The 13677-nt window shown below is 39.1% G+C and overlaps 1 protein-coding gene across 1 annotated transcript in view; it reads left to right on the top strand.

Moving 5' to 3' along the window:
* The first annotated feature begins 1419 nt into the window (after positions 1-1419).
* LOC121422280 (leucine-rich repeat-containing protein 45-like) overlaps positions 1420-13677 on the top strand; it is a 50301-nt gene continuing 38043 nt past the window's right edge. Inside the window, exons 1-8 of the mRNA XM_041617212.1 lie at positions 1420-1522; positions 6798-7112; positions 7365-7497; positions 8075-8253; positions 9050-9178; positions 9452-9701; positions 10176-10311; positions 10883-11072. Coding sequence (XP_041473146.1) covers positions 6839-7112; positions 7365-7497; positions 8075-8253; positions 9050-9178; positions 9452-9701; positions 10176-10311; positions 10883-11072 — 1291 coding nt within the window. The 5' untranslated portion in view covers positions 1420-1522; positions 6798-6838. The remainder of the gene's footprint in view (positions 1523-6797; positions 7113-7364; positions 7498-8074; positions 8254-9049; positions 9179-9451; positions 9702-10175; positions 10312-10882; positions 11073-13677) is intronic.

Below are 13677 nucleotides of genomic sequence, written 5' to 3'. Positions count from 1 at the left end.
TGTGGAGGAGAATATACAAATAGTATAACCTTATAAGTATATTGGCTTATTTGTCTATAACACAAAATGCATAATGTCATTTCCTCTACGGCAAATTAATTAAGGTGCCAATCTCGTTATTCGAACTTTGTCTATTATATGGTAAAATGGAATTATTTTTCATCATCTTCATTTCGGTAAAAATTATGATGTTTGATACAAGACGAAATGAATTTTTCATGACAAATTAATATGCATAAAAAAGGATGGATCGAAATGTAACTCCAAGAAGTCTTTCAACAAAGATTTTTAATGCTTATATATGGTCATCACGACAAGTATTAAAATGTTTCGGATATTAGCCTAGGGGAGGGGGTAAACTTAATTTAACTGCAGAAAGAGAGAGAGAGAATTAGCTGGTTAAAAATGTTTGATAATAGCAGAAGAATCAGTGAATAATTGAATGTGACTGTTCAAGGGCGCAGTTTTAATCATGATATCTTTAAGGCATACGATTTTTTTTAAAAAGAAACTCGAATGCAATTAAGAAAGCAAATCAACCGAGTTTGTCATGGAGCGTTGTTACATTTTCTAAAATCCTAGGTATGGGTCTGTATTTTTCGGAGAAAAAAAAAGAGTCCTATAAGACAGGGTGTCTGTTCCCTACGATCAAACGACCCTTAGAAATGGGTAAGAGTTTTATGACCTCAGCCCCACACCCCCGTACAATCATAATCCAAGTATGCCCCGCCCTTCTCACTCTGTTTTCCCCTAATCCCCCTCCCTGTTTTCTACTTGCCAATTTTTGGTAATTTATGTTGATGTTGTTGTTGGGGTATCCACTAGCGTACCTACGGGGGGGCAGACCCCCCCCGACGAGTCACAAACAATGCGAAGGACGTATCCCTGCCCCCCTGACGAGCTTGAATACCTATTTTGCCCCCCCCCCCGACGAGCTTGAAGACCGTTTCTTTTCTTTTTTTTTTTTGCTTGTCACATTTTTTTCTGGTACGATTGAAGACTTTTTTTTGCTTATCCACTCAGATTAAGCAATCTAGTCAAGAAATTTTGGATTGCTCGTGATTCATGATTTTGCTCTTAGATTTTTTTGTGTGATCAGAATTAAATTACAATTTCACTAGCTTGCGAGTTTCCTATTTTTTTTACAAGAAATATGAAACAAAATAATTACTCGTAAAATGGTAAGTATTTTATGAGACCAAAACAGATTTATAAGAAATAGAAATGTATTCTAATGTGACTCATGTGAGAACTCTGGTTGTCGAGAACCCACAGAACCTAGAAAATAATTATGTCTGTCAAAAAATTTCCAGTAAAGTTTTCACCTTTTTCACGCCTGCAGATATGAGCGTATACATTAATTTTTCTTTTTGCTACGCTATAGTCACAGACACCATAGTTTTGTAGATAAATAAGAATTGAATATCAAGATTGCACTGCAAGCAAATGTCCCGAACTCCCTCCGGATTTTCTTCATCTTTATAAATATATCACACTCGCAGATGATATTCACCTAGTACGGGTAAGGGAATAACAAGTAATTTAGATCAATCTTAGAGGCCAGTGCTAGATATTATTTCTTCATATATTGTTATCTCAAAATTCTTCTTGTCTCAATCCCGATTGTGTTTGTCGCAAGTCGCGTCGCTGAAGCTAGCGACGCGGCGTCACCACCGGCCGCCGACATCGTTTGCCTGTGGCAGTGCCAGTGGCAGTGGCAGAGCTCGGAGTCGGAGCTCTTCGGCTCGCGGCTCCGCTTTCCCTGTTGGATCCGTCTAATGCTTGCGTGCGTGTCCATTGATTTAGTTCATGAATACAGTTTTGTCCTTATTAACTATCATGAAATATGTCACCTTTCTTCCCATGTCAGTCAGTCGGCCATCCCCTTTGTTAATGAGCAAATGAGCAAGATTTATCAAAAGCTTCGGTCCTGTTATGTTGGTTGTTCAGCTGAACTGCGTTGGCGTCACTCCCCGGTGGGGTCACTCAATATGACTTGGGGACCGCATGACCGTTACCAAAATCGCGGGAAAAGGGGTCAATTTCACTGAACGTCCGCGGACAGAACTCTCCTCGAAGTAGTGAAAATAGGGGTGCTCACTGTCCTCGATCTGATGGAAATAGGGGTCAGGAAAAAGGGGAGAACGATTACGGGAAGTAAAATCCGTCGCCGAGTCACCAGCCGCAGAGGGTGCGCGCATCATGCTCTGTATCTTTATATGGACAAATCTACATTTATTTTTACAAAGAATTCTACTTTTCTTATTTTTCAAGAAAAATAAAGTTCTTTTGGATTATTATGACTTGGCTCTTAGTCATCTTTAACTCATTGAGTGCTTCGTGCACGCTACGTATCCTACTATAACATGCCACACTCGTGCTCGCATGCCTACTATTGATTGCTTTGTGCTTGCATTGTTTCCTACCCTCGCCTGCTTCGTGCATGACTGCGCACATTCGGAATAACAATCATTGTTACGCCGTTTTGCATTGTATTGAGCATCGCATGCACGCCGTAATTAGCACTATTGTGTGAAGTGTGAACTCTGCTTTCTGACAGATAAACTTACTCACGCGGTTTACATTCGACTTTTTCGAGTATTTCTACATTTTTTACAAAATATGGCTCCGCCTCTGAGAGAGAAGAGACCTAGGTTTTTGATCCATACAAAACACTCCACAAAATGGAACTACATGATACAACTCATATTTTAGCGGTAAAGATAATAACCAATCCACATAATGAGGACATCATTATAAGGGGTATGAAATTTCCTACAACTTTACTACACAATATTTTGTGGATAAACTAATCGTTACAGAGTTACAAGCAATTGTAATCATAACTATTGGAAGGAGTGAATACGACTCGCGATCCCAAAATCAATGTGGCACAGGGGGGTTTTGTGGCTGGCACAGGGGATTAGCATCGGATTAGCACTGTGGCATTGGCTTAGTAGTGTGCGTGGCATGTTAAGAGTTAAGGACTGAGCACTCTGACGCCTGTGTTGCAATTTCCTCTAATGAGGAAAGGGTGTTAAATGCCCTGTCCTTGAAATACGTAAATAGGGGTAAATTTGCGAAATGGGCAAAAGTGTCCTTACAATCTTATAATTAGGGGTGTTTCAAGGTGCCATTTTACCGCAATTTTGTCCTTGTTTTGCGTGAAAATAGGGGGGTAAATTTCACAAAATGTCCTTGAAATTGACTGCAATAGGGGGTCACTTGCATTTGTGGTAACGGTCATACGTGTCCCCCTCTGCGGCTGAGTGACCCCACCGGGCTTCACTCACCAAATACAGAGACCGAAGTTCTAGCGCGATCTGTACAGGGACTCAATGGCCATATGTTTATGTTCTTAAGATCAGATAAAATGGGGAAGTGAAATGAAAAAGTGAAGCCGAGGTAAGACTAAGACACTGTTTTTGTTCCTTTTAACTTGATTTTTCTCCGTTTTTTGGCAATTAATGCTAAGAGGGAATATTAATTTGCATTTTGGTTGTGTTAACTTTCAAATTTTTATTCATTAAAGACAAAAATTGAAGAGCCCTGACGGGGGGATTTTGCATTGCAAGTCCCCTAATACAGGGCTCGACACTAGCGGCGGTCCGACGGTCCCAGACCGGTAAAAATCACTGTCGGGCCGGTAGATTTTCAGAAATAGGAAGATTTACTGGTCCGACATGACCAGTAAAAAATATCATTGTCGGGCCAGTAATTTTTCCAAAAATAGCAAGATTTTAAGGGTCCGACATGACCAGTAATAAAAACCATTGTTGGGCCAATAACTTTTCCAGAAATGATCAAATTCACTGCAAACCATTCCCCCCCCCCCCCCGCTAAATTCTGTCATTCACACACAGAATACACACGGAATGAATCGCACGTAATTGCTACTAGAGCAGATACAGTGTACATATGTAGCTAGCCAGCCACACAACTCACGTGGTAAATTCTTTACTGGCTGCGCGAAAGGAAGCTTGGCTATAAAACTCTGGCAGAAATCTCTCACAGAACTGTCAAAATTCAAGGTTCATACTCATGAAAGGCTCTTATGAAAGGATCTCTCATGAAAGGATCTCGATGACGTCGTCGTTCGAATCCTCAGTCAGACATCATTCGCTGGGATTCGCCGTGGTGTGCTGTAATTACTGCTGTAAATCTAATGTTGATATGGACTGAAGGTAGCGACCAAAAAATCTGCCTGCAGCAGCTCATCTGTTTGCACAATTTTGGTCGCTTAAATTTATGGCAAATTTGATGCTATTCTCTATCACTCGGAATGTGGAAAAACAGAGGTCAGAGACCTTGATAGGCTCAAACTGTATCAGTGATTGAGAGACTGATGAGTATGACATGTGCGAATAGTTCCTTGTTGGGAAATTTGAGTCGAACTTGGCGAGTGTGAAATTGTATCAGTGCTGATTAAGGCGGAAGGGGGATGGGGGGGTCCCCATTGCTGATCTCGCCAAAATTAAATGAGGCATCGTGAAATTGGGAACCACCACAATGTTCACTTCATACAGCAAGCAGCGCTTTGTGGGGGGTGACCTAGATGTACATGTAAAAAAATATGCACTTTGTTTACAAACAATGAAAAATATGACAATGTTAATATTTATATGATATTGACTGGCCTTGAGGGGAACATCAAATATGTCGCCTGCAACAGAATAATATTGGCCCGAGTCTTTAGACGAGGGCAATATGGTTCTCTTAAGGGTGACATATTTGATGTTTCCCGAAAGAAGAGCCAATCAATATTATTACCTAAGGCTGTACATTTAGTAATTCAAGCTACTATTTGGAACAATTTATATGCCTGTTTGCTTATCACTACTTCTAATTTCAGGTTATTCATGTACTTAGTGTAGGGTGGTTATTTTGTCATTTTGCTGTTTTGTTTATTTCCTTTATTCTTCAGCTGTTATTTCTGTTCTGTCTAAACTTGAGTTCATTTGCATTTCTTTTCAGCACTACCCTTGCAGTCTGAACTTAGGTTATTTGAGTTTAATGATATTCAGTTGTCATTCATTCATTCATTCTACTCTGAATGCCTTTCCTCTGTTTCTCTTTTGTCATCTTCATTCCTTCTCTATTCTCTCTTCAGGTGTTCCACTCATTCCATCCCTCACCTGACTCCTTAGTTTCTTCTTCCATTATTACATAATCACCAGACATCTTTGTCATCTCATCTCATTCCTTATTGGTTTTAAATCATTTGAATTGGGTTTTTACATTTTAGTTCGATCCTTCCATTATCTTTAGTTTGATTGGTTGTTATTTCTAATCTAAATATTCATGTAAATTATAGAATGATTTGATTTTAGCTGAGGCAAAGTAGCCCAGATATTAAACAGTGCACTACCAGACTTCTTCGGTTTAAGTTCTCTTCATTTTGCGTCTGTCTCACTTATTTCCCTCTTCAGTTTGATAATTGAGTTTGAATTAGAACTTCATTTATTTTCAACTCAAAACTTATAATTTTCTCAACCTTGCATTAGCAAAGTAACCCTTAATAAGCAACTGTGACGTAAATTGTTACCTTGCAGTCACGCGTTATGCATGGCGCGCACATACACTTAATGCATAGAAATCTACAATGCGCTGGTTCAAAAACTGGTTCCAGCCAGATTTTTCAAATACTGAAATTAGCAATCAAAATCAGCTCCTACTGCACAAGCGCATTAGCAGAAATATGGCCAATAATGCCCTCTGTTTTGTACAGGATTCCTATGGGCAAAGCCAGGGGAGGGCATCATGGAAAATGTTTACCTCGTTGGTCTCGGATTGAAGATAGTGAGCGAAATATGACTTTTATTAACTCCTAAAATGCCTTGTATAGGTAATATAGGAACATTTTGTCATGTCTCACCCTAATTTGTGATGAATATTCTACAGATCATTGACCAAGAACAAAATATCACGAAACTCATTTATGAGAATCCTGCAGTTTTTTCGAACACACTTGATTTCACTGCCGATGAAGGAGCTGCCATAAAGCTATGCACTCAGTTTATCATGCAATTTCTAAAATATGTTCATATTACTGTAGGATACTGAAATTAAAGTGAATATAGCTCTAAAATTCCAAACTTTTGTAGGTTTTCTATGCATTTAGTAATTTATTTCAGCCTATGTACTTAGAAAAATTGAATAGGAATTGTTTGCCACACTACAGTTGCATTTCCACAAAAAGAGCACGCATTTACCCATTGAAATTGCATGCGCGATGAGTGGTGTGTAGCTTTAGGACCTGCACAGCTTTAGATTTTTTTTTCCATTTATAAAAATTGGACCTTTCGGTCAAATATTTCTCAAAATTAAACTAGTGTCTCAGATTTACATTTCATTGTTTATTTGGTTAGAAGATAGAAGCACTAATCCTGAAGGCAAGTGTAGTGTTGGTCAGGAATTACGGATTTCAGGTTAGCTTATGAGAGGACATCTATAAATTCTATTCTTCAACAATTGCTAATTATGTGGAGCGTTGAGGCCCAGTGGATTAGTCTCCGGACTTTGAAACAGAGGGTCATGGGTTCGAATCCCAGCCATGGCGTAATTTCCTTCAAGAAACTGATCCACAATATGCTGCACTCAACCCAGGTGAGGTAAATGGGTACCAGTAGGAAGTTATTCCTCAAGAAGCTGTGTGCACTATGAACGCCTAGCTTAGCCGGGTAATATAGGAGCGCCTTGAGCACCTAACAAGGTGGATATGTGCGCAATATAAATACCCTATATTATCATTATATTAAAATAAAAAAATAATAGATGTCCTTTTTGTCACATTTTAGTCAGTTGCAGGTTGGAGATTGACACCAGATCAATAGACAACATGGATTCCTTTAAGATGGTCTATCTTCAGGTCTGTAGGGAGAATGGGATTGCTCCACAGCAGAGTGTCCTCGACCAGCTAGATCCAGAAGCCAAGTCCTCACTTTACAGAAGTGGGTCCAGGTCCAGTACCAGGTCCAGGTCTTCCCTGACCACTCTAGACCTATCTACGACATCACTGACTGCTCAGACGTGCTCGGTGCTAGGAAGGGCCCTGTCAACGAATCACATCTTTCAGGAGCTTAGGCTGTCAGATTGCATGATTGGAGATGAAGGTGAGATTTAGGATCGAATAAAGCATTCACTGATGTGCTATTTTAGTCATCTGGTCTATGCAGTTTGTGCATCCTGCTATGTCAGGCAAGCTTACATAATATCTTGCTTTGAAATCTGCCTATCCTCATGGAAGAAAGGAAATGTCTATTGTACAAACTTGCCCATGAGGTAACTCTAAACTGGTCAATTAAAACAGCAAGGCTTCAGAAAAATAGAATCTGATATGAATGATGCATTGTGTTTTTTTGTAGGTGGCAAACACCTCCTCCATGGGCTATGTTCCAATACATCTATCAGAGTCTTGGACCTGAAAGGAAACAACATGAGAGGTGCTGGTGCTGAGGCCTTGGGGAAACTGTTCAGGCAGAACCATAGTATCAAGCGGTAAGTAAGTCATCTGGTTCTGAGTGAAAGAACAGAATGGTCACTTTAGAGATCATTTGGACAGATTTGGTTTTGAAAAATGTAGGGAGGAATACACTGGAATCATGTATACGTCTTCAGAGGATAGCATTTTCGAGGTGTCAGGCAGTGAAACTCACACAATGGAATTCAAAGCAAACAAAATTCCATACCGGACCAGTTGTCTATAATTATAGTTGTGATATTTGATGCATACAGCATTTTTTTCAGGGCATGATGTGTATTAAAAAAAAAATTGTGACACAACATTTACTACTGCAACAATGGCTCCAGGCATTGTTTCGTCTGAGATGTAGGGTTAGGGTTGCAATTGGGTTCGCCAGTAAATTTTAATTGTTTTTTTTTATTTTGATGACTTAAGTACCTTGTACCAACTACTCAAATAGCCTTTTGATCTCTTTTCAGATTTTCTTTATTAGGTGCCTCATTAAGTTTATTGAGTGATCACTCACTTGCTATCACTCAGATTGGGTTGTTCCTCAGGGAGCAGCTCTGTCTGCGATTCTGATATCCTCTTGTCTCGTTCTTTTCTTTTCAGGATCTGTCTGGAGTGGAATGCTGTAGGTGTAGATGGTTCAAGGTTTGCCAACCTAGCGGAAGGGGTCTCGGCAAACGATAGTCTAGAAGTCCTTGATCTGAGGAACAATCAGATTGGTCACGACGGAGCCAGCCAGCTCGCAACAGCTATCACCAGAAACAGCTCTCTGCAGAATATAGGTTAGTCTTAGGGTCGCGGTGGCTGACACTCATGTTGTTTGATAAGAATATGCTTGTTTTATACATAACAAAGTATTGTTCTTGCCTTGTTATGAAATCTTAGGATCATTTAATGGGAAAAGACTGATATGACATGCAAGAGATGTGGAAATAATTGTCAACCAATAAATGCATTTTAGTTTATTGCTATCTCCCAGATTATTTTATGACAAGCATTTTTAAGTGGAATTTGAAGGGCATCATTTATTGAGTAGATGGACATCTGTTGGTAAATTTTCTTACTATTCTTCATTAATGTTGATCAGTTTTTCTCTCTGAGAGATTGTGTGAAGACTTCTAAAAAAAGTCCTATGTATAGAATATGAGGAAATGAATAAATATTTGGGCATAGAGATTGTAGAATAAAATTTTGTACATTGATCTGATCATGCTACAGAGTCGGCATTGTCAGATAGTCTGCTAGTAAGAAAATACGTTAGATATTAGCACTTTACCATGTCCTTAAGCTAATGTTTAATGAAACACCTTTCCACTTTAAAAAGAGCAATTGTTATACTAATTTTGTATTCCTGTCTCCATGGAGATTAAATGCCCAAGGCACTTTGTAATGAATAAGAATAGAACACTTATTATTGAATTCACATGGAAACAAATATGCCTGAGGGATACTCTTAGGAAAAAAAAAAACAATGTGGCTTTTGAGAGAGCCTGAGGAAGTGAAAGAGGAGTATGAAGCACTGGTATGAAGTCAGAATTTTTGTTCATTTTCCAGTATTTTGTTGTTGTTTCTAAACAGATCTGAGATGGAATAATGTTGGTATTGTGGGAGGTAGATCCCTTCTGGCTGGCCTACAGCACAACCAGACAATAACTCAGATGGATCTCGCTGGCAATGATATACCACAGGATATCATAAAGGCCATTGGTAAGTAAATTTCATTACAAACATCTATGAATGTAAAGAGAATGTTCTTGGTTCAGAGGAAATATTAGACTTTGCATCATGGTTTAGACAGAAACTGTCAAAACTGTCATAGGGTTTGAGTGAGCAATATAATTCAACCAAATGCATCCAACCATTTCCTATCGAAATCAGATTTCTAATACCAGAAATCACACTTCGTTTTAACAGAAAAATATAAGACTACATTTACACTGTTCCTGTTATAATTAGTATTTATGAAATTCAAATTAACAGGACTTTTGCTGGAGAGGAACAAAGAAAGAGCAAGCTTATCAGCCACTCACCAGACCAGACAGGATATCATGACAAGAGAAATCAAACAACTCAAGAATGAGAAACATCAACAGGCCAGGGATCTTCTAAGGAGGATCGATCAGCAGAATGATCAAAGCGGGAGAAACAAGCGCGAGACAAGCAAGAAGATACGTCTCCTGGAAGAGGCATTGGCGGAGAGGAAGTCAGCCTTCAATGCAGTAGCAGCTAAGTAAGTTCAACAGAGATCTAAATATTGCTCATTGTCTGTTCATGTGTTTAGTTGTACTTTTTGTTTGCAGAACATTGCGTACTTTGACTGAATCATCAATGGCCTTATGTTTAATACTTATTATTAATAGATGGTTGCATTGGAATTGATAGCAAACTATTCACCATTCAACCTTATTAAAAAAGCATGCACCAAAGTCAATCCAGGTTGTAAAGAGATGTGGGTATGTATAGCAAAATATACCTTCAAGAGTATACATTTATGTTCAAACAACTAACATAAGACATAATGTTGTGAATGATAATCACTTAAAACTTTATTTTGATAGAATGGTTGAATAAAAAGTAAATAATGTTTTAAACAGGTTTATATATTGTGCCATAATGGATGGCATTAATATGTATTGATCTTGTTTTGAGTAATATACAAAAGCATAATATTATTCCAGGTTTTCCTCTCATTTTGTTTGTTTAGATTATCGAAGACAGAGGCTGAATTGTCCTTGGTGAATCAGAAGTCACATGACCTTGACACTGTCCTTGAAGACACAAGACAAGAAATGACATCTATTATGACATCACACCAGAGAGAAATGCAGGCATTGAGAGAGGTTTGTCCACAGATCAAACACATGTACTTGGCCTTGACTTTTTCCTTGAAGACTTGAGAAAAGAGATGACTTGTATTATTACATCACACCAGAGATCATATACTTTCACTCTGATTCCATTTCGCTAACTTTAAAAACATTCCAGAGCCAAAGTGTGTAAATTAGACACATCTTATATACATGAAAATGGTCACCAGTCACATAAGGTCACTCGTAACTTACAAATGGCTTGATGAAACACCCACCCTGCTGTTCCATAAACCTCGGTTCCTAGCTTTTTCTACCACTCCCATTTTTTTTCACTCTTCTCTTTTATCATGCAACAATTTGCTAATTGTCTATATCCGAATTATCCTTTTAGCAAAATTGTCTTTCTCTCAATTTTCCATGTTAAAGCAAGATTCTCTGCTCTTAGAATACTTTTTATCATTTGGCTACCATATGATTAATTGATTTTAAGTGAAATCTATACATGTATGTAAAGCTCATACCACATATATGTTTGTGTTTTTTTTAAATGATGTTTAATATCTGATGTAACTCAGTCTGTACTATGTATCTTATCCAACAGGAGAAAGTGGCCTGCGAGACGAAGCTGATCACGGAACTGTCATCGGTGAAGGAGAGATACAGGGAGTATGAGGCCAAGAATGAAGAGATGGAGAGGAAATGTCAGCATCAGCAAGAACAGATCTATGAGCTGAAGGAGGAACTCATGGCAGCACAGGCAGAGGTGAAGATGCAAGCTACAAGGACAGAAGGTAGGCAAGATACAGGGAAACCTGTATATAGAGACCACTCAGGGAAGGCAAGAAAAGTGTGGTCTTTAAGCACTGGCGTAGCTAGGATTTTTTTTTTCGGAGGGGGGGAGCACTGGGGGGTCTTTGCATTTTAATGGGGGCAACAATTTTTTCTGTGTGTGTATGTGAAAAACATATAGGCATAGTGATTGTTGTGATTTTCCTGTTTAAAAATCTGTCCTCTCATTGTCAGAGGAATATCACTTAAGCAAGAAATGTAAATGATGATGCAATTAATAGTAAAAAAAAGGTGAAAATAAGAAAAACATCTATTAAAAAGGTACATGAAGAAATGAACATACCTTCTCACTGCAGAATAATTCTATTTCAGTTTTCTTGGCAAATTTGTCCATGAAAAGGTCTAGTTTTAGCTTCGGGACATATTATCCCTCGATAAAAAGAATCCCTAGATTGCTCAATCAGGCATTGCCCATGGACTTCCCGAGAAGGGTCTTTATCAACTTGAGAGCCAAAAAGCTTCGTTCACAAGCAGCAGTTATGGGAGAACAAGCGCAATTCTCGCTAATCGGTTGATCTCTGGAAATGCTTCGCCGAAGGGTTGGATCAGGTCAACAAAATCCGGAAGCGTTTGAGGAAGTTCTCTGCCATCTTGTGAGCGACGTTCCAGAAGCCGCTTAATTGGATGGACTTCATGCTTGAGATCTTATAAATTCACATGGCACATTTTGGCAAATCCATCCATATATCCGAAATCCAGGAAATGCTCATTTCTTGGGCTGAGCGCTTGAATTGACTTAATCAAATTGACACGTTTCCAAGTTGAATCATCTGTTGAGTTCTGAAAGCATTCTATGAAAAAATTGATTGAAAAATTTTGTTTTTATTTTGTCTTTCAACGGATCTTCAAATTTATCTTGGACTCCAGAGTTTCCGGGGAGAGGATCAAGGAGGGAAGCTTCTTTTTATCTCTTTGGGAGTTAATGTTATGGTTTCCTTTGAGATGGATCTATTTCATCCATGTCAAACCCTTGATCTCTCACTGATGTTTGGACCTCATCCCACAGGCAGTTGAATGACTGAGGATGGGAAAGCATGTCCTAGAGCTCTGCTACAACTGCTCTTGTCAGGTCTGCTGCCTTTGCCAGATCAACATTGCTAGACTGAAGGATTGTAGAGAGTTGATTTGTTATGATCAGTATATTTGCCATGATGACAAGTTTCATGAGAAATTCGTCATTGAGCTGTGCCAACAGTCGTCTGGTATCAATCGACCGGTCAGCATGCGTTTCGTTACAAATCTCTTCTAGAAGACATGTCAATGCTGGGAACCTGTCTCTTATTAAGCAGCATGCTTCCACACTGCAGGCCCAGCATGTATCTGGTAGCCTTTTCAGTTCACAAGTAAATTCACCAGAATACATGTCCTTCTGAATGTCTATCTACTTGGAATGAACATACGATCCGCTCACAAACTCATAGACTTTTTTCTAGCCAAGAGAAGAACTGAGCAGCAACTGGTATTCCTTTGGTGACATATACAAGTGCTAGGCTCAGGCAATATGCATGGCAGTGTACACAGTATGCGTATTTGGCTACTTTTCAGACTCGAGCCGAGACACCACTAATCTTCCCATTCATGACTGATGCTCCATCATAGCATTGACCAACTAGGAATTGCTTACAGTCCACTCCGTGGATCTTAAGAATGTTCAATATATAATTCGTCAGTGATTCAGCATCCAACTCAAAACTTAGCTCTGAACTCTAAAAAAACTCCTGAATTTTTTCCTCATAAAAGTACCTTATAACCAGGGGAATTTGCTCTTGTTTAGATACGTCCCTCGTCTCACCAACCAGTATTGCAAATTTTCCTGCTTCCTTGACCTCTTGGGATGATTTCTTTCCTAATGATATCAGTGAAGATTTGTATCATTTCGTTTTGAATCTCCGGACTGGTGTATTTCACATTGTCTGGTCCGTTAGCCAAGCGCTCTTTGACGATTTGATCATGGGATGCAACTAGCTCCAAGAGTTTTACAACATTGCCTGGATTAACAGCCTTGGAATGTTCTTCATGTCCCCATTATGCAATTTTTTGAGTGCAAGTCACCAAAATGACTTGGTCAAGTGTTTTAATGAAGTGTCTATTTTCGAACTGTGGTCTGATGTGCTGTTCATCATTTGTGCATCAGAGGTCCCCTTAGTTTGCATCTGTCCGAATTCAGTCCATGCCACATTAGCATCTTTTTGATAGTCTGCATGAATGTGCTTTGTGAATCGTCCTGATTTTCCGTCTGCTCTTTTCCATTTGGCGTATCCATTGGTGGTAAATGATCTTTCAACTTTCCCTGATGATGAAAAATGATGGCATACAAAGCAATACATGCTGTCAGTACTTTGTGAATATTCCAACCAAGGATATTCAACAAACCATTCAGAGCAAAAAGATCTCTGTTTCTTACCACGCTGGGTTAGAGGATAACTGTTTAGTTTTGGCTGAGGTCCATCAGCGAGAGTCTTTCTATGTCCCATGGACCAGGCACTTTGATTCCCTCAGCAAACTGTGGTGTGCCTTTATCAACAGAATCTAGTGAACCAGCAATGG

This window comes from Lytechinus variegatus, chromosome 10, assembly GCF_018143015.1.
Source record: "Lytechinus variegatus isolate NC3 chromosome 10, Lvar_3.0, whole genome shotgun sequence".
NCBI classification, from domain to species: Eukaryota; Metazoa; Echinodermata; class Echinoidea; order Temnopleuroida; family Toxopneustidae; genus Lytechinus; species Lytechinus variegatus.
This window is presented reverse-complemented; position numbering and strand designations above follow the sequence as displayed.